At 45.7% G+C, this 23832-nt stretch overlaps 1 protein-coding gene across 1 annotated transcript; it reads left to right on the forward strand.

The window, feature by feature from the left end:
* Positions 1-140: 140 nt before the first annotated feature.
* Positions 141-11060, forward strand: CDCA5 (cell division cycle associated 5). Its single transcript, XM_054988666.1, has 6 exons — positions 141-223; positions 1378-1490; positions 4859-4921; positions 6059-6097; positions 8311-8850; positions 9442-11060. The coding sequence occupies exons 1-6, from the start codon at positions 148-150 to the stop codon at positions 9520-9522; spliced, it is 912 nt and encodes a 303-aa protein (XP_054844641.1). The 5' UTR covers positions 141-147; the 3' UTR covers positions 9523-11060.
* The last annotated feature ends 12772 nt before the right edge of the window (positions 11061-23832 follow it).

Raw genomic sequence — 23832 nt, forward strand, 5'->3', positions numbered from 1 at the left:
GCCGAAAATTTTGACCAATGGCTGCTTTTAGTCTCGCGATAGTTTCACACCACCCGCCATGCAAAACGTCACTTCCGGCAAAGCAGTGGCGGGCGATTCTAAACGGCGAAGCGATCTTGAAGGGAGGAAGGAAGCCATAGGAGATCCATGGCGGGCGGAGGGGGCGGCGGCGCTGGCCGCTGTCGTCTGAGGCGGGCTCGCTCCGCTGGGGAGGCGGGGGCAGGTGAGAGGCCTGGGACGGTGTCGTCATGAGGCGCGCGTTATGAAAGGGGTGACACCATGGGAGCTCCGCTGAGAGCAGGATCGGGAAAAGAGGAGAGATTTCTGGCAGGGTTTTCCAATGGTTATAGTCGCGGAAACCCCGTTCAACTTCCCGCTCAGCTGTGAAACTGCTGCGGGCCTTTGCGCGACACGCTTCTTTCATCCTCACCCATCTCACAGGATTGTTGAGAGGATAAGTGAGCCACATACTCTGCACTGACCTCTGTAATATTTCCAAAGGTTCCGAATTCCAGAATGGCTTAAAGTACCTTTAATATGAAGAGAAACGAAAACATCTTGTGTGTCAGCCTTGTTTGACAACTAAGGTTGTATGATATTTCAGCAAGTCCTCAAATCACCAGATCCCTAACACTGTTCAGTACAATGGAACAGCTCTAATTTGTATATTCTATCACAGCAATTTCCTTAAGGCATGCAGATATATTAGATAGATTGATTTGCATATGCTCCATCCAGCAGGTTCTATTTGCGAGGCAGCAGCCTGGTTTCCTGTTTGGCCTTAATGGTGCCGTCTTGATTTTGGCATCTTATTTGTTCTTCAGGGCTAGATTTCCTGAACTAAGCCAATCTCTTTGCAAGAGAATACATTGACACAAATCAGACATTTAAAAAAAGAGATATTTAGCAACCAGCAGGAGAATGTTTCAGCTACTCTGGACAGGCAGTAATGCACCTGAACATTACAGTACTCAAGGAGGAAAGTTTCAGAGAAGGACTCCAGAGACACTTAAAATTCATATGCAGCGATTAGATGATCAGACTTTGGCTCATTGGGGACATTCCAAAAATAAACTATTTCTGCTCATAATTTTATACTCATCCTATTTTGAAAATTCATCATCTTTTGAAAATGAGCCACACCCACTCTGATTGAATTGTCTGTTCTTTTGACTGAATCTTGTTTTTATGTGTTCTCTGTAGTGTAATTTAATACACAGTAGTGTAATTTAATACACAGGTTTTAAATAAAACCTGTAATTATTTTGCAATGACTCGTTTGAGAGTGTTGGAAGTAGTAGACTTAAGAGCTACAACAGATGGTTATCTGAAGTTGTTCAAAATGTGTCCCATTCTTTTCTCTTCCTCTTTCCCTAGATGCTGTTTCCTTTCCTCCACGGCGCAGGTCTGAGAGGAACATGACCTCCGCTGTTCAGCCTCTGTCTCAGGGGAAGCCTCGTTTGGTGGCAAAAAAGATGGTGGGTAGTCCGGTAAGTAAAAAGGTGTTCTTTAGCTTTTGTCCCATAAACACTTGGCGAGGGAGGGATTAAGTGCCATCTGTGATCCAGGGATAATACCTTAGGGCTTGCTTCAGTTTTCTGGCATTAAGGTCTGCAATCTGCCTGTCTGGGTTTGTTTGTTTTTTACAATATTTGTATGCTTCCTTTCTCCCCAGTGAGGGCCACCAAAGTAGCTAGCAGTTAAAACATTATAAAAATGTAATAAAACAATTAAAACCAAAATTAAAATAAAATTAAAAGCACATACAATAAAAAAGGGATAATTGAGGGAATACATGCACAAAGGTACTGGCTGGATATTAGGAAAAACTTTTTCACGGTCAGAGTAGTTCAAAAGTGGAATCAGCTGCCTAGGGAGGTGGTGAGCTCCCCTTCACTGGCAGTTTTCAAGAAGAGGCTGGATGAATACTTGTCAGAGATGCTTTAGGATGATCCTGCACTGGGCAGGGGGTTGGACTAGATGGTCTGTATGGCCCCTTCCAACTTTATGATTCTATGATTCTATGAATACCAGATTAAACAAAAAGATCTTCACCCATGGGTAGAAGCCAGTGATAGAAGGGGTAGATGACTCTCCCTGGAGAGAAAATCCATAGGTTTACTGCTATGGTTAAGAAGGACCTCTCTTGGGTTACCACCTGCCTGATCTCAAAAGGAGGAGTCATCCGAAACAGGGCCTTAAAAGATGGCCTAGGGGGACATGGGTGTAGGTGGACGTTCAGGCATGCTGATCTCAAGCCATATGGGGCCTCCAGGCATAAGTTCAGGGTTTCTATGGCCTCTCTGGGATCAGTGAGAAGTGTGAGATAGCACTGAGTATCATCGCCTTATCAATGACAACCCAGCCCAGATCTCTAGATGACCTCATCCAGTGTTTTCATGTAGATACAGAAATTGGGAATTATTGATCTGTTATTTCTTTTGTGCGATTCCCCAGCAAATCCCTTGTTTCACTGTATTCTAGTCCATGCAGGAAAAAAGAGGACGGCTTCCTGTAGAGGAGGCAGCTTTGCTCCCAGATAACATCTGTGTTATGGGGACGGAGGGCACCGCACACTTTTGCTTCTCACTGTAAAGGAACTCATGCCAATTTTGTTTTTGCTGTCAAAAGAAGCAAAGTAAAATTGATAGGGCTGTTCTTGATGTTGCTGGTTCAATGGTGAAAGGAAGCAATGTGTGTTCCTTGTCAACTGTGATGTTAGTGATGCTTTTGATGGTCAAATGGATCCTCCTGTTAAGAGTTTCCGGACCATGCACAATAACGGATGAAACTAATACTTTAAAATGAATCACAGCTTTTACTTAAGAACCTTTAAGCTTACAGGGTCTAAGAATCACACATTCAATACAGGACTAGGAAATCAGAGGGTGGAAAGGGTATAGAGATGGTTGCATTAGCAGGAAAGATGGTTGGTGGGCAATACGTTACCTGTCCGTTGAGAAGCAGATATTCAGCAGTGAGGAGCAGAATGCCTAGTAAAGTGACCAGCACTCCACAAGGTGGGATGGAGTGGGAGTGAGATCTCGAAGGATTGAAGCATCTGATCTGTGACCAGAAAGGGTGGTCTTAAATAGCCAATTTCTAGCCTGAGGCAAGACCCGAGGTGGGTTTCATGCCTCGTAAGTGGTTCTCAGGCTGTATTGTTGAAGGCTTTCACGGCCGGAGAACGTTGGTTGTTGTGGATTTTCCGGGCTGTATAGCCGTGGTCTTGGCATTGTAGTTCCTGATGTTTCGCCAGCAGCTGTGACTGGCATCTTCAGAGGTGTGGCAGCAAAAGACAGAGATCTCTCAGTGTCACAGTGTGGAAAAGATGTTGGCAGGTAATTTATATCTACTCAGGAAGGTGGGGTTGGGCTGAGTCATCCTGTAAGAGTTTCCCAGAGTGTGGAATGCTAATGGAAGGAGGCTTCACTGTACCCTGGGGAGGTTCTTTTGCATAGGGATTGGTGCTTGATATGCTAATCTTCTCTGCAGGGCTATTGTAGGGTATAGAATCTTTTGTTAGCCTGGTGTTTTTCAGGACTGGAAACCATACTCTATTCATTCTTAAAGTCTATTCTTTCCTGTTGAAATTGTGCTTATGCTTATGAATTTCAATGGCTTCCCTATGCAATCTGACGAAGTAGTTGGAAGTGTTGTCCAGTATTTTAGTTTCCTGGAATAGGATACTGTGTCCTGTTTGAGTTAGGCTACGTTCAGCCACTGCTTATTTTTCTGGATGGTCAAGTCTTCAGTGTCTTTCATGTTCTTTTATTCTTTTATATAAAGAATTCTTTTATATAAAGAATAAAAGAACATGAAAGACACTGCAGACCAGTTTAAAAGAGGACTTAGACATTTTCATAGAACACAGGCTTGTCATTGGGTATTAGCTCCAATGACAAAGTGTTCAGAGGCAGTCTGAATATCTGTGCAGCGAAGCAACAGTAGGGAGAGGTTTGGGCTTCCATGTTATGTTCAAGGCCTTCCAGGGGAATCTGGTTGGCCACTGTGTGAAGCGTGATGCTAGACTATTGGAACATTAATCTGATCCAGCAGGGAAATTCCTATGTAGTGTTTTGTGAGAGGGAGGGCAGGAAGGGATGATCCAGTGCTCGGTTCTTGTGGCCCTTAGTTACACGTCCAGGTTAATGCTGATCCCCCCTTTGGGGTCAGGAAAGAATTTTCCTCCAGGCCAGATTGCCCCAGGAATCCTGGAGGTTGTTTTGCCTTCCTCTAGGCATAGAGCAGGAGTCACTGAGGCTGGGAGGTGGGTGCATTTCCTGCATTATGCAGGGGGTTGGACTAAATGACTCTTGGTGTCCATTCCCGTTCTATGTTTCTATGACTGCTGATTTGTCAAGCCCTAATACCACCGTAGCCTGGTCGAGATTCTCTGTTAGGCCAAGTAGAATGCTGACTGCAAGCAGCTGATTTTGGATATTATTAACGGTGTCTGAATGGACAGATCTGACCCATGGGACATGATTTTAGTTGCACAAGACCAATTAGAATGAATGGGAACTGTGCTCTGGCACATGTGCATTTGTGTTCAGTAATACCTGTGCAGCAGATCATCCCGCTGGATTGTGCCAGTGAAACCCATTTTCTGCTCTTTGTCTCCAGCACTGAAATTTGTTCAGCTGGCTCCACTTAGTAGTATTTCTGTATGCAACTGAAAAGCAAGTCTCGTCTTAAACCAGCAGTAAGCAGACGCAATGCAATGTGTGATATGTTAATTGCTACCCTCAGAATACATGATGCATTACGAAACTTAAAAGTCCTCACTCCCCAGGAATTCATGCTTGTAGTATTCCTTTCTTCACCTCACCTGTGTTGTCTTCTGTCATCTCTGCAGATTCCAGTACCGTTTGCAATGAGGCCAATAACCCTGAAAAAGATTGTGCCGCGTATTCGGCAGGTATGTAGAGTTTTATGGATTTGGCTACAGTTCTTGTGGTGCAGAATCATCTATGAATTTATTCTATGTATGCAGTCTTATCATTTTAGATCCAGGACACAGCTTTAATCACCAGCTGTCCTATGAGATCCATTTAAAAAATACTGTTATGTTTTAGCTTCCTCCTTTCTTTAGGGTGACTAGATGCAGCAGAACGAATGGTTTCTGTATTTTGTATTGAAAAAGGAATTTTGACATGTACAGGTTTTTCTTTCTACAGTCTGATATGCAACTTACACATAATACATTTGACATACATGCATATATCAAATTTGGCCATTGTGGAATTTTCTTTGAGCTCATCCTCCTGTATTATAAATTATACTATAGGTTGCCAAGCTCAGGTACTGATACTCAATATTATAAGACGGGTGTTACTGTTAACCTTGCTCGTTTCTTCAAGAGTTGCACTTTGTAAGAGCTAGTGTAGCATAGCAGTGAAGAGAAAGAGACACAAATCTGGAAGGGACCTGATTTGGATCTAGTCTCTGCCACAAGGTAGCCTGAAGCAAGGCACTCCATCTCAGCCCTCATCTGCAATATGAACCCTACCTTACAGGGTTAAGCGTTGTACCAAAATCATGTATGTACAGTGCTTTGAAGACTTGAATGCTCTCTACAGAGGCTAAGTGTTACTGTTTGACTGATCCTTTCTAAAGCTAGGTAGTTTCCGTGTTCTTATGTAGGACTTGCTGTATGACATCATTCATTGTCACAGTGCTACATCATTTGTTGGTGTAGCATAGTGCCTAGGAAGATGAGCTGGGAATCTGGAGGTCTCCGGTTCAGAATTCAGTTTTGTGTAGTTTCAAGCAAGCTGCTCTGTAAGGTAGGGGAGTATTATTATTTTCCTATGGCAGATGGGGGCTGAGACGGAGTGCCTTGCCTAAGGGTATCTTGTGGCAGAGACAAGATTCAAATTAGGTCCCTTCCAGATTTGCGTCAAATCAGCCCATCATTTGCAAACTTGAAATAATATTGGCCTACATTACAGGGCTGTTGTAAGGATTAGAAGATAATGTGTGTGGAGCTCTGAATACCAAAAACACTACATAAATGTGAAATGTTCTTGTTTTTCTATTCATTTTTCCAAATCAGATAAAGGAGTCCACATTAACTCCCAGGCGCAGTCCTCGGGTAAGTGCTGTTTCTAGATTTCTGCATTATATGTCCAAAGAGCCTCTTCAGGAGCCTCACACAGTGTGTCCATGGTTATCTGGGCATTCAGTGGCCATGGGCAAAATCTGTGCCTGTTAGCTTCCAGGCAACCGTCTCAGCCTCTGCTGGCCTTGGGGCTGAATGAGTTTTCACAAATGTGCAGGAATGGAATGTGTTACAGAGCTTGCTAATAAGGAACTGGAAACTGAACGCAGTTATTTAGAAGGCGTTTAGTAAAGAGGTTCACTGGACATTATCCACCAAGCACCATCAAGTTCTGTCACACTTACAGGGGGAAGCTAGAGCCATTCAGTTGCAAAGCCCAGAAAGGGCAACATGGGAAATTCCTTGGAAAGCACACTTGCTCTTCGTCACTGTTTCCATTACGGTGCCTGGAGTCTTGCAGTGCTAAGGGAAGACACCTTATTGGGATCCAACATTTTCTTCAACAGTAGAGGAAAGAGTCACGCCATTTAGTTTCTCTGCAGGTGGCTCTAACTCCTCTGGGCTAACGTACATGTTTGTAGCTAAAGAAAAGAAGTCTTAATTTCCCAGAGATTTCAGGACCACCTCTTGCTGGATCTCCTTCAGGTACTGGCAGTACAAGGCCAGAAGGGCCACCAGCAGAACCAGTGATGGTGGCAGAGGGTTGCTGTGAATCAGCCTTTTTGTCACTCTATCTGTACTGCATCTTATAGCAGTGTTGAGGTTTTGGGCAGTTTGCTCCCTCCTGCCATTGTAAGCCACCCATCATCTCAGTCCAAAGTTCCCTTGTTACAGCTTTTGATGCTGGGCTCCAAACTTGTAATTAGCTGTGAATGAATGGCTGCCCGTGCATGTGTCACTGTTTTAGCTTTGACATGTCTTCATTTAGATAATTTATATCCCACTTCTCATGTTTAAAGGCCTTCTCAAAGCAGCAGTACTGGTAGTAACTGATACTGAAAGCAATATTGTGCCTCATGGAGGAGAGACAGGTTGGCAAGGGAGGCTGGCTGAGCATTTGCTCTTGATGGCAGCCAGGCTTCTCTTGCCTGGTGATTGGCAGTTGCCAAGCAACAGCTCTTTGCATAGGACTTGCCTGTTCCCAATCAAATATATTTGTTGACACCAAAACTGCAATGCATCTGAGCAGCTCAAAAGTATTATTTATCTAGATTTATTGATTTGTAGCTTGCTGGTTGGCCCCAGAAGGCTTCCTGAGACAGCTTGCATAAAATAAAATACTATTACATTGAGGTGGCATGTGTGCTTTCCATGCTTTTGAGGTGGCATCCCATCCAAACCCCAGTCTTTATTAGGACACAATGGTCATTCCTATCTCTTGAGCCCATCTCATTTCGTTCAGTTGCTGGTACTTGGCTACTCAGTGGCCTGGCTGTGTGTTCACACCATGGTTGCTAGTCTTTGCCCTGTCCTAGGCCTGAGACGAGTGGTGGCACCTGCCCTTTGACTATCTTCATTATTGCCAGTGGCTTCAGGGAAGGGGCCTTGGCTCATCTGTTTTGTAGGCAGAAGGTCCCAGGTTCAGCCCCTGGCATCTCCAGTTAAAAAGATTACGTAGCGGGTGATGTGAAAGGCTTTTACCTGAGACCCTGCTGGAGAGCTGCTAACAGAGTAACTAATACTCATCTTAAGAAACCAATGGTTTGGCAGCGGTCGAAGGCAGCTTTGGGTGTTTGTGCCAAAATTTGATTTCTTTGTGGCCTGAGCATGGTTTGGAAGTATCAGAAGATTTCCCAGTTGGAGGTGCCCTTTCCTTTGAGGAGTAAGTTGGGGTGGGGGTGGTTGGAGTCTTGCCTCTGGTCATGGCCAAGCCTTATAGTTATCTGCAGAGAGAGGAAGATAAACTGAGCCCAGATGGAACTCGGCTGCTGATTCCTCACTTCTCCCCTCCCTGAAGTACTGTACTCGCCGAGGGGATCAGCAGCAGTCCTCCAAAGTCTCAGGCAGGGAAAAGAGTTTCCTCCTTTTCTGAGTCTCTAAATGGTGACGCCGTGGATTGATGCTGGGACCTTCTGGATGCAGAGAGAGGGAGGGAGGGAGAGGGGGAGAGAGAGAGAGAGAGAGAGTGTGTGTTTTCTCCCATTGGGCCATGACCCTTCCCCTAATTAAATGCTGTCTCTGAGGCGAGAAATCCCCCCAAGCTCACTGTACATTCTTGTTGAAGGTTTGTTTCTCCTCTGTTACAGGTCTCCTTTAAAGAAGACAAGGAGAATGTCCCTGGAGGAACGAACAGGGCCAAAAGCCCAGGCGGATGTGACACCAATGCCAAGCTGAAGCCCTCTCCACCAAGCTGCCCTTCCAGCTCTGAAACAGAGAACCTGATAGGAGGAGCGGATGTCCTGTCTCCAATCAGCACCAATGCCCAGGAGTCCCCTCCTGAGGACGAGCGGGATGTGGCCATGGCCAAGAGGGTACGCCGGTCATACAGCCGTCTGGAGGCCTCCTTCAGCCACAGCTTCCTGGGGAGCCGGGATTCTCCTGGCTCTGGCTTCTCTGACACCTCCACACCTAACTGTGGCTTGGACAAGCGACAGACGCTCTTTGGCTTCGAAAAGCTCCTGGTGCCAGAAGGGCTGGATGATGCACCCCCTGCAGACACAAGGACAAGCCCTACATTGGCAGCAACACTGACAGGATCCAGGGTCTTCAAGGAGCCTGACACAGACATCCCGGGCATTTCGTTTATGAAGGAGAAACGGAAGAAGAAGAAGGCGCCGCAGTTTAATGTAAGAATTCCTTACCTTGTGACCATGCCAGTAGCCTCGCCCGTCTGTGGCCTAGGGTTTCAGAAGTGGGAGGGCCACAAGAGATCATTCCTGTGAGAATATCTGAGATGTTGTGGCTAAAGAGGGAGCTGAGAAGTCCTCCATTCAGAAAAGGATGCCATTGGTCATATGCATGGAGTGCTTGTGGGAGAGAAGGTAAAAAGGGATCCAGAAGCAAGAGAGATTGGAGGAAGGTTCACACTCTTTAATGAGGGTCTTTCTGGATTCTAGCATAGTTTTGCAGTAAAGCAGAAATGGACAGCGTTATTGGCATCCTGCAAATCTCAGCTTTTGTTTTCTTTTTTCAAAGCAAGTTTCTAGCCATTATGGCTTGAAAGCAGTTCCTGCTGACATCTTAAAAACTGGTGTGTATGTGTATGTACACTGGCCATAATTTCCAGTAGTCAGGCCTCTGCCTTCTGTTTGTGATTGGGGAACCCTGAAAACTTGCCAGCAGCCAGGCTTTCCTGGCACTCCTACTATACTGGTCCTTGTTTGGTCACCCAGTCAGGGCTACCCTTTCAGCGAATGTGTCTTTTCTTGCCTTTTCAGAAGATGGAGCTGGATGAATGGGCTGCCCAGATGAATGCAGAGTTTGAAGAAGCAGAGAGGTTTGACCTTCTTGTGGAATAAAGACATCTCTTCCACTGGACCTTGGTGCATCGATCACCTGAACACTCTTTGTACATAAATCCAGATCTGACAGGACAGACTGGACTTTGCCTGATCTTGAAACGCATGAAATGTGTCTGCTTTCAGGAGGACTTAGTGGTTGTTACGCATTTGCCCTTTGTAGATGGTGGTAACAACATCAATGCATTACACAGGTCCAGCTGCATAGTTGTGGATTTTGTTGTGACGGAGGCAGTAGCCATAGTGTGTGGGCAGGGCAGGAGCGGATGAATTACTGGCTACATTCCAGTGTAACTTTTCCTAAAACAATGTGTGCATTTTCAACCAATGGCACAGCCGGTCTCTAGTTCTTCACAGAATTACAGTCAAATGACACTTTATGTCAGGGGATCTATGAATGCCTTTCCCAGCATGCATTTTAACCATAAAAGCTGCCACAATTTGGAACAGGGCTACTGTGTAGGAGAGTTATGTTAACTCTTTCCCCAGCCGAAATCTCTGTTCTCTTCTCATCCCTCCCTCACTGTTATTAGTCCAGGTAGGAGAAAAAAGTCAAACATTTGGATTGTTCCTCTCCTCTCTCTCTCCTGGGACTAATAGAACTGGCCAAGCACTAGGTCAAAATCGGAGATCCCTATGGCTGTTTTTTAACATCACACATCCCCAGTGTAATGTTTCATTCTGCTCTTAACTTTGTCTACTCAGTGGAACTCATAGCTGGGTTCTTGCCTCTTTCTGTAGGTGGCAGGTATAGAATGTTGGCTTTCCATTTTCAAAATGTATGGTAATGTATAAAGCAGTTTTTTTCCAGCATGATTTTTTCAGCAGTTTTTCTTTTTCTGTGTTGGCTTTACCCGCTTAAGAGCACAAAAGGGGAAAGAAGCTAGGGCCTCTGACTTGCCAGCATCTGGATGTTTATAGATGAATTTGTTTTTATGTTGAATGTTGGTTAGATCCCATACATTCCCGTGGTTCTTGAGAGCCTCTTGGGTCAGGGGAATGTTCCTTGTGCTTTGAGAAAGCATTGCTGTTTAGCAGGATGGATCCACTAGGTCCAGCCCCGTGAGGTCCTGTCATTCAAGAAACACTTTTTTCTTGTTTTATAATGTGGAAGAATTACAGGGATATCTCCTCACCTCATAGTGGCATTGCCTTCTTTTTTAAGTGGGGAGAGGGAACTTTCATCACAGCCAAACACCATCATGCAAGTTAGCTTTAAATCTTTTTGATCACTTTTTTCATGCATAGGTTTTGAAGAGCTTGTTCTCTGTTATAAGAAGCTTTGGTGGGCGGGGGGGCTGCATAAGCTAGCAAAAGGAACAGAAGACTCAGGGAAGGGATGTGATAAAGGCAAGTAGGAGGGAAAGTGGGTTTGGCTTTAAAACCTTGTTACAGAAATAGTACATTTTAGATCTTTGTGTGGTCCACTTGTGCTGGTCTGTAGATCTTGGTCCAGGCCTTGTTCATAAACCATGCTTATTCAAAGCCATATTTTGTGTGCGTTTGAATAGCTTGCGTGTTGGTACAATGTGTCAGTAATAAAAGGCTTTTAAATCTTGTTACATACTTGTCTGCCCTCCCCTCTGGTTAGAGTCCAGCATGCTGAAAGCTGCGCCATATCTTCCTGAGCGTATATCCTGTTTGGTGCTTCTGTGCAGGATCGGAAGAACAGCGCAAGCAGCGCACCCATCAAAGAGAGATGGAATGCGTAGCGAGCAAGGCTTAGCTCAGGCATCCTGGCAAACCAAAGATCTGGAACACAAACAAAATGGTTTAAGGTGCCAAACGTACAGCAGGCAAACCATGTTAGAACAGCTGGGCTGCTCTTACTGTTTTGTCTGTAGGTGTGGTGGCCCCTGGAGGTGAAAGTCCCCCAGTCAGGGGTCTGTTATCTGTGGATGAAAGAGTTTGGTTGAGGAATGGGCTGGGGTAGAGGTGCAGCCTCCCCTATCGAGTACCAGCTGATTACAGTAATTTATCCTCTGATTTAATATGCTTCACCCCTAATTGATTTCCTGCCAGTCACAGTGAAGCAGCTGCAGGGGAGAAGCCAGGCGTGACCTTGAGGTCTCCTCGCTTGTGGTGAGAAGGGCCAAGCCATTGATCTCTGAGCTGGGCACTTTGATCTCTATCAACCAGGGAGGTGGGAGGAGTTGCCGTTTGATCGAAAGCCTTTTGTATCAGTCAGTGTGGTGGTTTGGCTGGGTCAGGCTGGGCCCTCAAAGAAGAATGAAAAGTGGTTTTAACCACACACAGGCTAGCGTTATAGGAGTTCTGCTTTACAGACGTCTGCCTGCAAGCAGTATACAAAGTCCGGCTAAAAATAATACTTCTGCAAGCTCTCTGTAATTTGTCCACATGCTACGATGGTTCAATTTTTAAAAATAGTATGTTGTAACCAGAGGCCAGGAAAAGTGCTATCAGCCACACACTGACCCTGGGGGTGTTATATTTTTGCTAAACTCTCTTCCAGATGTAATATAAATGTAGATTGCCTTACAGTACATTCTCAGCTGTTCAATATATACCTTGGCCACTTCAGGATACGAAGTGCAGACTGCGCTCTTTACGGCACCTTCGTGTTTCTGTATATGGATTTGATTCCATCGAGTGCATAAAACTTGTGGGGGCACATCTTTTCATTTCCCCTAAGATGTCCCAAAAAAGGCAGTGGTGGTGTTGGTGGAGGCAGAATCTCATGGGCAAAACACCATGAGGCAGATGGGTCTGGGGGGGGGGGAGAATAAAGATTATATTTCCCCTTCCAATAGCCCAGGCTAGCCTGGCCTGTTCTCAGAAGCTAAGCAGGGTCAGTCTTGGTTAGTACTTGGATGGGAGACCACCAATGAAGTCTCGAATTGCTACAGAGAGGCAGGCAATGGCACACCACATCTGATCATCTCTTGCCTTGAAAATTCTACAGGGTTGCCATAAGTCACCTGTAACTTGACGGCACTTTCCACCACCACTGAAGGAACAAGCTTTTCCTTGGTGCAGCAGGAGTGGACTGTGTTGCTATGTCCTCCTCCTCTTATTGCAGCCCCCCCCCCTCTTCAAGCATTTGCACACTTCATAGGATCAAATACTCGTACACGTGTACATAAGAGATGCATATTGTACCACAAGATGAATAGATGTTTTCTGTTGTGCTAGGGACAAGATGGACCCATTCCTTGCTCAGAGGGAGATCAGAAGGAAGGGTGGCTTGTTAGCTCCTCACGCTAACGGCAGTTTGACAGGTGTGGTATAGCAGTTAGCGTATTGGCCGAGGGCTGCCGAGATCCAGGTTCAAATCTCTGCTTGCCATCAGATTTGGGGCCTTTCTCTTTTTTGCCTAAACTACCTTCACAAGGTGATTGTGGGATAAATTGTTGCTGTGAGCTCCTGGGAAGAAGGGTGGGATAAAAATGAAATAATCATAGGAAGAAAGAAAGATGGTGGATTTGCAGCTACACGTGTTTTTGCTTTTCAGGGACACTTTATTGAAATGTTAGTGGGGCAGGCCCATGGCTCAGGGGTAGAACATCTCCTTGGCACGTATTAGATGCCAGGTTAAAAGGAGCAGGTGATAGCTGGCGTGAGAGACATCTGCCTGAGAGCCCAGAAAGCCACTGCCAGTCTGATCGGCCTGCTGACCGTGATAGATCACTGGTGTGACTCAGTAGAAGGCAACAACGTGAGTTAGGGTGAGGTTCTAGCACTGCTATCCTTCTGAGTTCTGTTTCCTCCTCTGAGTTTAGACATCAAATCTCTGAGTAGGCAGGTTGATGCAGCTTGTCTCTGGCACACATGCCTGTGCATGAACAGTAAGGAACTGCACCGTGCACAACTGACCATTTTACATGCTGCTCACAGATCTCTTGAATGGTTGATAACCTGTAGTAGGACAATTATCTGCAATAGCAACACAAATAATAATACATCATACCAGTCCAGAGATTGCTCTGGCTTAGAGTGCATAGTGTACATCTAGAAGGTCCCAGGTTCAGTTCATGGTGTCGCCAACTACAGTCTCATGCAGCAGATGCTGGGAAAGGCCTTTCGGAGCCTTAGATCAGCAGCCAGCTGCAGCAAGTGATAGTGAGCAAGATAAACCAATGGTCTGACTTGCAATAAGATGGATTTTGTATGTTTGCTCTGCCACTACTTGCTTTGGCTGCGCTACCTAACCACTGTCCAATGGGGGTGTGAAAAGAAAGCCAACTGAAGTAGTATCCCAAAATATGTTTTGCGTTCCTGCTCCAAATTTCAGGGTGTCGTCTGCAGGCACCTGATGCTGAAACCATGCTGAAGTCAAGCAGGTCTGAGTTTGTTCAAGAGGAATCTTCTTGGGAACTCGCTATGTATGCCACCTTCCATTCTGATGGGGCGGGGGGGACAGATGGAGCAGGACATCAATGTACAAAGCAAACAATGCTTCCGTTTGGCATTCAAAGTGTGAACGCGGAGGGTGGGGGTGGGCAGGGGAGGCAGGACAAATGACACTAATGAGTCAGCCTACTTCTCTTTGTTCAGTCAAATGCTCCAGTGCCCATTATATCGGCATTCTCAGTTTATGCTCCACTGAACCAGTCAGTATAGTTACATATGCGTGGGAGGTAAGCGATGTTTAGCAACAGACGGATTTAGCCCAAGCTTCTAATGCTTCAGGATGAGTGCCTCAGCCATCCGCCGAAAGTCCTGCAAGAAAGCTCAAGAAGAAGCAGGGACGTTCACTCCGATCCAGTGGGAAGGGGATCATGGCGGAGGTGTGGACGTGCCGGCTGGCAAACTACAAGTCATGGAGAAGTTCTTCATGCCTGTCCAATCGGGCAAAGAAGGGAAGGTGGCTCCTGATTTGGCCCTGCGGAGCTGCCACCAGCAGTGGACAGACGGCCGGAGTGATCGCTTCCCTACCCTCTCCTCATCCTCTTCCACTGCAGCCTCCACTTCCTCAGCGTCCTGGTCTTCAGAAGCCAGCTTCAACAAGGAGGGCTTCCTGACAACCAGTCCACACACTCAGTCCTGTGTGGATGTTTCAAACGAAGCTTTCCGCCGTAGCCGGAATCGGGGAGCAGCCTACAAGGCGGAAGACCCATCGGGCTCCTTGGTCCGCTTGAGGAAAGGCCAGAGCAAGAGTGCTGACCGGCTGCTCCGTTGCCCAGGCCATCAGGAAGACCAGTCACTACAAGGCCAAACCAACAGTGTCGACAGACATCTTTACAAGGCCAGAGGCCTGGAGCGCAACCTTGTGTTCAATGAACAAGCTGAAATCCTGGCTCCTCGGCAGCCTCACCAAATGGGAGCTCTGGCCCCCAGCAAAGGGATTCTGAAGAATGGGGCTGCTGCTGGAGATGACCGCCTGCGGAAGGCAAAGTCCATTGAGACCATCACTGTGCGCTCAATGGAAAGGGAGTCTCGGGCTCCTCTGCAGCGGGAGAAGCAGCCCCCAAGCAGCCTGGATTTGAGTGCCCCCAAGAAGTCACCGAACACCGAACGGAGGAAGCTGATGGAAGAGAAGTTGCGTTTTTCGCAGTTCCTCAATGAGATCACCCAGCAAGTGATGAGCCCTTCCAGTCTCTCTTCGCTGGGCTGGAAGCCCCGGGAGGCTGCCTTGGCCAGCAAAACTCCCAGCACTGATGGATCCGATTCCAAAGGATCCAGCAGCAAAGCCAGTTCTCCCGGTTCCTTTCTGGATGTGGCTGAGGGGAAAAGGAAAGAGGAGAAGACTTCACGTGGGAGGAGGAGACTAGCGTGGCCAGAGGCCAAGGGGGACACTGCCCTCAGCCACCACAGTAGACAACAGGCCAGTCCATCACCTGCCAGGACTACTGATGAGGTTAGCACCAGTCCAGCATGGGTCTCTGCTGCTCCTCTAACAGCCAGCATGGGGAGTTTGCCAGACCGATCAGGAGAGGCAAGCGAGGGGCAAAACAAACGAGGGGAAACCAAAGCAGGGAGTGGCAAAGACACTGAAAATCAAGAAGTGTACATGAAGAAAGCCAAGGAGGAGATAGCAGCAATTGCGGAGAAGCCAAACACCCAGGAGCATCAGCAGAGCTTGGCAGGGAAGGCCAAGACACTCAGCAAGGTATGAGGGGCCCTCAGCAAGGAGAACTTACTTAGGTCTGCAGAGAGTAGGGCTGCCAACCTCCTGGTGGGGCCCGGGGATCTCCCAAAATTACAACTTCTCTCCAGTTCCCCTGGAAAAAGTGGCAGCTGGAGGGTGGAGTCTATGGCATTATAGTTTGCTGAGGCCCCTTCATCGCCACATTGTATGGCCCCCAGGTACCACCCCCAAAACTCCAGGAATTTCCCCAGCCTGGAGCTGGCAACCCTAGCAGAGAACATTTTCGGCTTTCTTGCACCACACCCATCACCACCTCATGGAAAGAAAAGGCCAGCTGTACGCTGCCTAAGGATCATAGGCCCTTCTCTTGACTTCTAATATTTGTAAAGTTTAGATGGATCGATGTTCTACCCATGTACCAGAGGTACTCTTTTTAAAAAATTGCTCTTTTACATATTCTACAGCTGAATTCTGGCATTTAAAACCAGGTTCTTTGGCTAAGTGTTGATTATAAGGTTAGGATTTTTCTGTTGCTAGGAGTTAGCAGCCGAACTTGCCCTCACATTAACAGAAAAGCTTATGAATATATCTATATCCTAAGCCCCTCTCCTCCTGTGTTTTAAACACAGAAATGCTGCTTGGTGAGGCAGGAAATGGCTGCCAACTCCCGGCCAGGAGAAGGAAAATCACATGACGTGTGAGTCATGAGGCAAGACTAGCTTTCAGCCCCACACCCCTGGAGATGTGCAAAGATCTTAAGACAAATTAGCTAGATGGATTGATGTTCTACCCATGCATAGAGGTACTCTTTTTAAAAAATTACTCTTTCACATGTATTCTGACATTTAAAACTAATTTATTCGGCTAAGCGTTGATTATAAGGTCAGAATTTTTCTATTGTTTGGGACCCCATTACTTAGGGTGTTGAGCATACAAAGAATTAAAAAAAATAGTGCATATACACACACGTGCACTCATATAAGGGTTTGGATCCTGCTAGCTTTTTGGCTGGTGAGAGATGAAGGTAAGACCTCTTTTGACCTCTGAAAAGACTACTTTAGGGATCATGGAACCTGGTAAGACCTGACAGTAGTTAATTTTTCCCTGAAAGGTCAAATCTTAGCAGTGTACTTTTATTCATTTATTTATTTAAACATTTGTATTCTGCCTTTCCACATGGTTCAGGATGGCTTACAAATAGTCGTTAAATTTTCAATTTGAAACAAAAAAATCAAACCCCAAGTCTCCCTTTCTCTCCCACCCATTAAGAGACGCTTGTCATTCACAACTCCTTAAAAGTCCTGGCAAACAAGCAAGCTTTGTAACGTCTCCTGAAAAATCACCAAGGAGGCCTCCCCCTTGCCTCCTCAGGAAGCCCATTTTACAGAGCAGAATCCACAACAGAAAAGGCCTGGTCTCTGACTAATGCCAGACTGGCCACCGTAAGTAGTGGAATAGCCAACAAATGGCTGCCGAGGGACCATAGTTCGGAAACCTGGACATACGGAAGGAGACAGTCTCAGGTTGTGAAGCGCTTTAGAGATAACCAGCACCTTGAACTGAATTTGGAAAACAGACTCGTAGCCAAAGCTAATTACAAATCTAACGATATGGGTCTATTCTAATTGTTCTGAAGGCCTATGTGGAGTGTCTGCATTTGGAATACTGTCACAGGGATCTTGTTTCTCCACACAACTCATTTTAAAAAGGATATTGTAGCACTGGAAAAGTTGCAGCAAACTGCAGCCAAAAGAGGTTGGAGGAGCCCATTTCCTAAATCAAGGCTAAAAAGTAACGCTAGTATTCTGATTTGTCTAACCAGACCTTGAGTCTTAGTTTAAAAATAAGAGAAAATGAGGTGTGTGTGTGTGTGGGGGGGAGACATGATATGGAGCTTGTAGAATTACGCATAGAATGGAGAAGTAGCAGAGGAAACTTGTTTCTCTTATGCACTAGAACCCAAGGAGCTGGATCCTACAACTGTCTTCTGATGAGTTTTCCTTCAATAGAGAATGAGTTTTTTTCTGATGGAGAAAGACTTCCTATGACAGAGAAACATCTTCCAGTGTTGATGGAAGTCTCTCTTGGTAGGAGGAAGAAGCGATGGAAGGAAATCGTAGGATTCAACCCACAGTTTCCCGATGAAGGATTTGGGGCAGACAAAGTATTTCTTATGAACTCACTGCCCTGGGCAGCAGGGATTTATTTATTTATTTCACATTTCTATTCTGTCCTCCCCATGAAGGTGGGATGGCTTAGATAACTTTGAAGAGGGATTTTACATATTTACGGCGGAATGGAGGTCTATTGACAGCAACATCGAGGAATTGGAAGCAACAGTGAGGAATGGTTTGTTTTCTCTTCACGCCCCGCTTCTAAGCTTCTCCCATGCATCTGGCAGGGTTGCTTTTGGAAGCAAGATGCTGGACTTAATATTGTCCAGTGTCTTCCGTTCTTCCACTCCCTGTCTCCAGTATGAAAGAGCATGCAGAAGTGGACTGTACCAGGGAGTAAGGCAAGGCAGCCACTTTTGGCAAGAGATGTTGGGCAACAAGTGTAGGACTGTACAGAACAGATCTAATGAATGTCCTATGCTGTACCCTGAAATTCTTCTGTGAATGATAGCACGGCCTTCCATACACGTGCATTTAAATTTGCAAGCTTTTGGGAGCAAGCCCAAGCATGTCTATTCAGATGTATGTCTTATGTTATTCAGGAAAGTGTCCTTAGGATTGCAGCCTTTGATTCCCGAAGGACTGAAAGAGAGAGGCCATACCCAAGGCAGTGGGTGCACAAAAAGGGCATAGTGGTGGGTGCATGGAACATGAGCTCCTGAGTAGCTTACTTTTTAAAAAAATTAAAAGCAGGTTTCTCACCTCTGGTTGGCTGTGAGCATATGATTGAAAAAAGTGTGAGCAAGGCTAAGTAAGTATAAAATCAAAGGGTAAGCCAGAGAACGAGGCTCATGCCCTGCATGTCTGTCTCTTCTTACGAGTAGCACATTTAGAAAGATGGCCCTTCTCTCTGACATCTAGTTTCTCTTACCATTTCTGTGTTCCATGGATGGTTCCTATTTTTCAGTTCCTCTCCCTTGTAAATCACTCTTCCTGTTTTTCCATTTGAGGATACCATGTTACAGAGTAGTTTCAGATGGGTATCCATGTTAGTCTGCAGTACAAGAGCAAGATCTGAGTCCACCTTAAAGACCAACAAGATTTTCAGGGTCTAACCTTTTGAGAGTCAGATGCAAGATGAAAGGAGTTTGACTCTCAAAAGCTAATACTGTTACCCAACTAGGAGGTCTCCTTGTGAGTTGGGAGAATTAGTATGCAAGAAGAAGCAGCGAGAGGCAGGTAACTTGGCGAGATCTCCACCTATGTATATGAGGGTCCTTTCCTGTAGAGAACTCTTTAATAAACAGGCAGATGTTTAACTAAAAGAGCTTTAAAATTATTTTAAAAAAAGATCAATGACATAAAATACCCACAGCAAATACACACAGAGAGCTAACTAGAGAAACAGTGAGGAAAGTGAGAATAGAAGTTCAAGATTTGAGTGATATTTACCAGTTCCAGGAGAGCTTTGGAGAGTGAAGAAGATTCCATGGAGGAGCAGTGTGGATGGCCAGCATCTCATGAAAGGGGAGAAAGGGGATTCAGACATAGTCTGAGGGTGTGGGGGGAGATTCCAGAACACACATTGAGCACATGGCAGGGCAGTCAGATATACTGAGAGCCAGTTTGGTGTAGTGGTTAAGAGCACAGAACTCTAATCTGGAAAACAGGGTTTGATTCCCCACTCCTCCAACTGAAACCAGCTGGGTGACCTTGGGTCAGTCACAACTAGGAGCTCTCTCAGCCCACTCACCTCACAGGGTGTTTTCTTGTGGGGATAAGAATAACATACTTTGTAAACCGCTCTGAGTGGGCATTAAGTTGTCCTGAAGGGGGGTATATGAATCGAATGTTGTTGTTACTGTGAAACATGCCCTGAGGCAGAACTGAGTCACTGCCCTAAAACAATAGCTTGATGGCTGTCTCCGGAGGTGGGACAATAGGACTGGGAGGGCTTGATTGTGCCTTCCTGAGAGGAACTAAAGGTGTAAAAAAATGATTGTTGACTCCTGATGGGTGAGGCTTATCAGTCCCTGAGAGACTCAGGTGGAGAAATGAGATCAGAAACGATCAGCAGGGTGGATGACAAGATTAACATGAACTTCTGGAGACCCTTTTGTTATACATCTCTGGAGATGTGGGGCTGGAAGCTAGTCTTATCTCATTGCTCTCATTCTAGTATTTTTCCTGCCTAGCTAGGCAGTTTGTTTGTGTTTAAAACTCATGAGGAGAGGGGCTTATGATATTCCATATTAATAAGGCTCCTTAATAACATGAGGACAAGTCTGACTGCTAACAATACCCCTGGAAATCTTTTTGGTTTTTAAGGTGCTATTGGACTTTGAATTTGCTGTTATTAAAGTGTAGTGTACTACTGTTATTTTTCAGTTCATCTCCCAGGATCCCTGGTCAGCTCTTATCTTTAGTGTGCATGCATGTCATTGCCTACACATAAACACTAAGGTGCCATGCAATACACAACCAGCCGTTTCACACCCTTTAGTTGCTGAGATCTGTTTTTAAGTGTGATAGCATATTATTTATTAGTTTAAAACAAACCTTTTAATAAAACAAACACTGATGTTTTCTAAATCAACGGGGAACAGACTATGAGAGCATTCAACAATGTGTAAATGGGGACCTTGAGCAGCAAACTTTGGTATGAGAAAGAATAGTAGTATTTACAAGTATGTCCCTATTTCCATTGGGCAAAGGCAGATGGGATGCACAAGGAATTTTGGGTTATATTGGCATAGAGTCATGAGCTGCTTGGAGTCACCCGTTGTATGGATTCCAGAGAGGCAAGCATATAAAAGCTCTAAAAATAAATAAATCCCAATGCTGTCTATAGTTTGGATTTGAGATGAATTTTCTCTTTTGCTCTCCAGGAATTGCTGGAAGAGGTGAACACAGAAAAACTTACGTAAGTATCTAGCTCTAAGGTGGCTTTGGCTTGATAACAATTTTAGGCATTGGTTCCATACTCTCCTTATTTGCCAGGGTCAGTTGCCGCTAATGTCTACACATTGAGTTACTCATAAAACTACAGCTACAATGGTACTGGCAAGTGGCAAACCCTACTCTCACTTTGTCCAGATATGCCTTTCCCGGCAGGCCCTGTAATATTTGCCACTGAAAAGTTAATAAATAGATTCCATGGGAGACTTGAAAGTGTAAAGCCAACTTTAATACTGTTCACCTGTAATGTTCACTCAGTGGCTTCGGAGTAGAGATGGGCACGAACCCAAATACGAACCAAAAAAACCCACGAACCAGCCTGGTTCATGGTTCGCGAACTAGTGGTTCGTGGAAGCTCGTTTCCACGAACTTCCATAAACTGGTCTACTGGTTCATTTGGTTTGTATTAAAAGGGCAGTTTAAATGGCCATTTCCCCAGAGAAATGGCCATATAAACTTTTCCTGCTGCTTGCAAGCGGCAGGTCCGTTTAAACTATCAGCTGGCAGGTGCAGGGGGTGAGATTCTCCCCCACCTGCCAGCTGATAGTTTAAAGGGCCCTGCCCCTTGCAAGGCAGGAAAGGGCCCTTTAAACTGTCAAATGCCCTTTTCCCTGCCACTGCTAAACAGCCGGAAGGGGCATTCAAACCCCACGAACCACGAACTGGTTTGTGAACTTGCCCCAGTTCGTGCCAGTTCCTGGTTCCTGGTTAGTGAAAACCCACGAACCTCGTGGTTCGGTTTTTTTGTGGTTTGTGCCCATCTCTACTTGGGAGCCATCTGTGGCTCTTTTTGACATGCCACCTGTGTCTCTTCTGAGCACTGTTCCCGTGTTTCAGGAAAGTAGACAAGGCCTTTGCCTGGCGGGGCTTGTGGTTGACTGGTGGTTCTCTCCTTGAAACAACCATTGCCGTTGAAGAACAGATAAACTGTGAGCCTGCTTATCTGTTCTGTGAGCCTGCTTATCTGATTCAGGCCTCATGACAGGATTCAAAGTAAATGTGGCTTTTTTGGTTGCTAGTATCTGTGAACGTGGCTCTCATAATCTGAGGAGTAAGTACCATTGCTATACGCCAATGACTGATCTCAAAATGGCGGCTATCTTTTGGTTTCAATTCTCTGCTGGTGTTACTTGGAACTGCTTCCCTCCAGGCACACACTCATGAAACACTTTGGCTCCTACTATCATTACAGGTCCCCTCAGGAACAACAATCAACAGCCTCAGCCAAAAAGGATGAGGAAGAGTCTAAATCAGGCCAGAATGATCTACAGAAAACCTGGGAAGAATTGGAAGCTTTAAAGGAAAAATTCTGCAGGTAAGTTCGATAAAGTGGAGATGTCGGGAAGGAATTTAATCTGGCTCTAGAAATGTAAATGTTTTCAATGACTCCCTGATACAGGTGTTATTTCTGCATATGTTTTCTTCTAGGCTTCAGAAAGATTATTCAGACACACGGCAGACCAACCAGTTGCTAGAAGAGAAACTTCAGAATATTGTAAGAGACACTTTGTTTTGGGGAGAGATATGGCAAAGGATGGACTAGAACTCTTATTTTAAGGGTTAAACAGAAAACTGGCTGGCTGCTACACACTCCTTAATCCCCCTCCATACCTCATAGCTGAAAACAGGAACACTTTTGTACCTCTATTGCCTACAGTGTTGGAGAAAAAACCTTAATGTGTCGAAATGGGGCACTTTCTACCACCAAAGGAACAGGACACTGTTCTCCAGGCAGTTGGCAACCCTGTAAGGATCTTTTGTCTTTGTTCTCCCCCCCCCCCCCCCCGCACACACAATTAGAACTCATTTAACAGTGTTTTCTACCTACGATATGCTGGATGGCTGCTCATACTTGTACATTTGTATACAGGTGGAAAGATGTGCTCAGAGATTTTAACTTCTAAAAATTTTTATTGGGCTGGGACCATGGCATCTACTTGGCATGCATCTACTAAAGCATCTACTTTGCATGCAGAAGGTCCCAGGTTCAGTACTCGGCATCTCCAGTTAAAGGGATCAGGAAGTAGGCGATGTGAAAGACCTCTGCCTGTGGCCTGACTGTATAAGGTGGTTGTGGACCATGAGTAGACAACCATTTTGGCCCATGTGCCCAAACCCCCACAACATAATGATGTTGGTTTACCAGTGAACAAAAGAGAGAGAGGAAAGGCACACTGGTGTAGATCCAACCTGTTGCTGAAGGAAGTTCCCCCAGCTTAAGGAACTTTCCTCCGACTGAAGTGATGCTTCCACTGAAGGAAGGCACCATGCTCTGGAGGAAAGCTTCCAACTTTGCTCAGTAGAGTGGTAGGATAGTCATGGGATCTACATCATTAGCGTAGATCCCCAGAGGTGCTGCCATTGCCTCAGGGGCTGGCTCTTGCACAAGTCTGATAGGTATAAGCCATGCACAAGTCTGATAGGTATAAGCCATGCCAGCTATTGCCTTCTCCCACACCAAAGTTGTTGCCAGTGCCTTGGGGGTTCTTAGTGCTTGGGGCTGAGAACTGGCCCTGTGTATAGAGCAAAATGCTTCTAGAGTTCTGCAAGTAGGCACATATCACCATTGCATGGGATTGCTTACCCATGCTGGTGTGCTGTTTTAAAACAATCTTCCCCCTGGGTACTGTCATTTTGCAAGCCTATATTGCAAATCTACAACAACAATCACATACTGGTTTTATTCCATAAAGGTCCTTTCCTTTCTCCAGGGAATCCTGGGGATGGGAGGAGATCTCTCATCTGCTCCCTCTTATCCAACCCCCAGAATTCTTTGGTGTATTGATATCTTTAGGAAACTGGTATAAAATGGATGTACATTAGTAGTGTAGCAATGCGCTCTTTGTTTTCTTTAACCTGCTTTCTGTGCTTCGCCTTTTCTTCCTTCCAGGCTCACAGCATGGCTGAAGAGAGGGAAGCTTTGAACCAGCGGATTAATGAACTCCTGGAGAGACTCGTCACTGCCCAAAACACCATTTGCACCTTGGAGAAACTAAATGTGAGTTTGGGACTCAAAGGGGGCAGGGGGAGGAGGTGTGTGTTGAGGGTCAGTCTGTGCTCTGAAATGGAGCCGGTACCCTAGGAAGGCAGGCCTAAGCCGATGTCCTGATAGCAAACTTAGGACAATGTCTCAAGTCTGTGGTCTTCATTTGTCACAACACGAAGAACTTTTCTCCAAGGTCAGAGCTG

This window comes from Eublepharis macularius, chromosome 1, assembly GCF_028583425.1.
Source record: "Eublepharis macularius isolate TG4126 chromosome 1, MPM_Emac_v1.0, whole genome shotgun sequence".
In the NCBI taxonomy this organism is placed as follows: Eukaryota; Metazoa; Chordata; class Lepidosauria; order Squamata; family Eublepharidae; genus Eublepharis; species Eublepharis macularius.

What these genes read in the sequence shown, in the direction of transcription:
- CDCA5 (XM_054988666.1), top strand. Translation starts at nt 148, where the DNA reads ATGGCGGGCGGAGGGGGCGGCGGCGCTGGCCGCTGTCGTCTGAGGCGG. An exon ending in CGCTGGGGAGGCGGGGGCAG is followed by an intron (nt 224 to 1,377) that starts GTGAGAGGCCTG and finishes CTCTTTCCCTAG; the next exon opens with ATGCTGTTTCCTTTCCTCCA. An exon ending in TTGTGCCGCGTATTCGGCAG is followed by an intron (nt 4,922 to 6,058) that starts GTATGTAGAGTT and finishes TTTCCAAATCAG; the next exon opens with ATAAAGGAGTCCACATTAAC.